Source organism: Lotus japonicus, chromosome 6 (assembly GCF_012489685.1).
Source record: "Lotus japonicus ecotype B-129 chromosome 6, LjGifu_v1.2".
Taxonomy (NCBI): Eukaryota; Viridiplantae; Streptophyta; class Magnoliopsida; order Fabales; family Fabaceae; genus Lotus; species Lotus japonicus.
The window spans coordinates 60,851,027-60,853,641 of record NC_080046.1 but is presented as its reverse complement, the minus strand read 5'-3'; the positions used below and the strand labels follow the sequence as shown (position 1 = coordinate 60,853,641).

General features: G+C 35.6%; 1 protein-coding gene across 1 annotated transcript; it reads right to left on the bottom strand.

The window, feature by feature from the left end:
• Positions 1 to 1,745: 1,745 nt before the first annotated feature.
• LOC130725707 (putative F-box protein At1g67623) lies at positions 1,746 to 2,615 on the bottom strand. Its single transcript, XM_057576912.1, has one exon. It carries the CDS (start codon positions 2,613 to 2,615, stop codon positions 1,746 to 1,748), a length of 870 nt encoding a protein of 289 aa, XP_057432895.1.

Sequence of the window (2,615 nt, the reverse complement as noted above, 5' to 3'; positions counted from 1 at the left end):
AAGAATTAAAGATGATAATAATCGAATTCTAAAACATGTCAAATAACAAATTATTTCAAAAGTTTAAGCACATGAATAATTTTATTATATTATTTTTAACACCTAGCTATGTAGTGTGTAGTATAGACATGAGATAAAATTCAAACTAAAAGGCTGTATATATAGTTTGGCGTGGTGGTTCTGTAACCGTTTTCTGGAATTTATAGACTGTTGTATTGAGACGATTAGTTGGTTTAATTTCCTTAAGACTTCACATGCGACCTAGCTTCCGTTGATCATCAAGTTATAATTAAACCAAATTTTATAGTTTAGCAAAAAAAAAATTTAAGCTAAATGAATAGAATAAAGGAAGTACTAGGTATATTTCACACTACTGTGCAAGAAAGAGAGAACAGGGGGGAAATTGTAACAGGCAAGACCGCAAGAGGGAAAGCAAAACAGGGGATCGAAAGGAAAAAAGATAAACAGAAACAGAGGCCAAACAGGGTCTGCCACTAGAGAAAAAACCAGCCATGCACCAATCACATATGACCAGCCATTGCCACTCACCCACATGCCTAGAGAGAGCAGGCATTACCAATTCAAGGAAGAACTTTCCCGCCACCATTATTTTCAACTGATAAGTGTGTAATTAGAAGTGAAGTTGGTGCCAATTAATAAGCCTAACTTTGGTATAAACATTTGAATTAATAGGCCGTTTGTTTAGACTAGCCCACTAATAAATACTTAGAATACTAGCTAGCTCATCTGATGCATGTAATCAATATTGCAAAGAGGCCAAACTCGAACCTCTTCCTCTCTATAAATTCTACTTCACCATGCATCCTTCTTATTCAAAACTGCCTCTTCTAATTTCCTTAATTACCTCCCTAAACAAATACCAAATTAAATTAAAAAAAAATGAAGTGAAGACCCTCTTAGTTCTGTCCTTGGTGATGGCTTTGTCCATCACCCTGTCAGCAACATCTTCAGAAAGTGATGCAGAATCGAACATGCTTCGAGGAGCAAATAGGTTCCTTTCTCAAAAATATCAGAGGGGGGAGCCATTGACATGTGACAAATAGCCCAAGATTTGCGATGTTAAAGGCAGCGTAGGCACTAGGCCCTGATTGCTGCAAGAACAAATGTGTGAACCTTACCACGGATGAATATAACTGTGGGTACATGCGTGAATCCTAGAACCAACGAGAAGCATTGTGGGAGATGTGGCAACAAGTGTGACAATCGAGGTTCATGTGTTTATAGGATGTGCAACTATGCTTAGAGGATTGAATTTCATATTCTTTGGATCACGAACTATGTGTGATCATAACCTGACCAATAAAGCAGTCATCTCTCTGCTACGTATTTATAGTATTAATTGAAGTGTATTTATTTGGTGTATTCTTTTTTTTGAAAGTTATTTGGTGTATTCAAATAAAATTAATTGCTATTTTTCTGTATGAATATTATTTCCTTGTAATTGGTTATTGGTTGTTTATATATGAAATAAATAAATAAATAAATTGTTTCAAAAATATAAATAAATAACTATATATAGTACTCCATTTCAAAAATAAAAACTATATATATATATAGTACTCCAATTTTTATGATTTATGTTAATATTATGGTTCTTTTAAAAGGATAATCAGTGTGGTAGTTCACCTTTGCCATAAAAAGTTAGTATTATAAAAAAACTCATTTCTTCATATATTAATTCATTATATTATAATTGGCTCAACTAGGAAGAAAATTCATGTAAACTAGTGAACATTGAATAATCGGTAAAAAACTTCTAACTCATGATCCCATCTACAATACTCACATAATCCAATATCATCATCATCATCGTCATCATCATCAATTAATGCCCATCGACCTGTCTTCACTCTCCACCCTTTGCATGTGGTCTTAGAGTTACAAAGGGGGTTCTGATTACGCTTGAGCATTCCATTATTTTTCCATATAGAGCCCAATAATTGTTTCACTTTATGTCTGGATCCTACTACACACTTGAACTTCCTCAAAGAACGCATATGTTCAAGTCCTTGATTTCTCATATCTTCATCTTCAGAGCATAATGAAATCATACCGCACGCATATTTTGCTTCCTTATGACCCTTTTGAGCAACTACCTTCAAGATTTCAAGACCATCAATCTTTCCATTTGGATAACCAAAATATTTCAGCAATCCTTCTCTATACAAGCTCTCCATGTTTCCATACTCCTTGCAACGGTTCAAGAATGACGATACTTTGTCATTAGAAAGCCACAGGATTAATGGGAATGTGTCCAAAGAAACTTTTCGCCAAATAGAGCTATCTTCAGTAGCGTCAATAAAATCTTTACAACACATTTTGATGGCGTGAAGGTCAATGAAAGAGTGTGAGGCCACAATTGCAACCACCTCTATTAACATGTCTCTTGAAAGCGTTTTTATAGCAGAAGTGGAGCTGGGACCTTTATAACAAGTGCGGCGTCTCTTGCTCCTTGCCATCTTCACCAATCTTGAATAAGTGTACTGCGATGGGTTCTTAACATGAGCAACTACACGTGCTTTACGAGCAAAGGCAATAGGTGGAGCACGTGGTGCAGAACGACCTGCAAATCGACCACCTCTAGCTCTAACCAT

Bases quoted from the DNA above. Each gene is read 5' to 3' on its own strand.
- LOC130725707 (XM_057576912.1), bottom strand. From the start codon at position 2,615: ATGGTTAGAGCTAGAGGTGGTCGATTTGCAGGTCGTTCTGCACCACGT.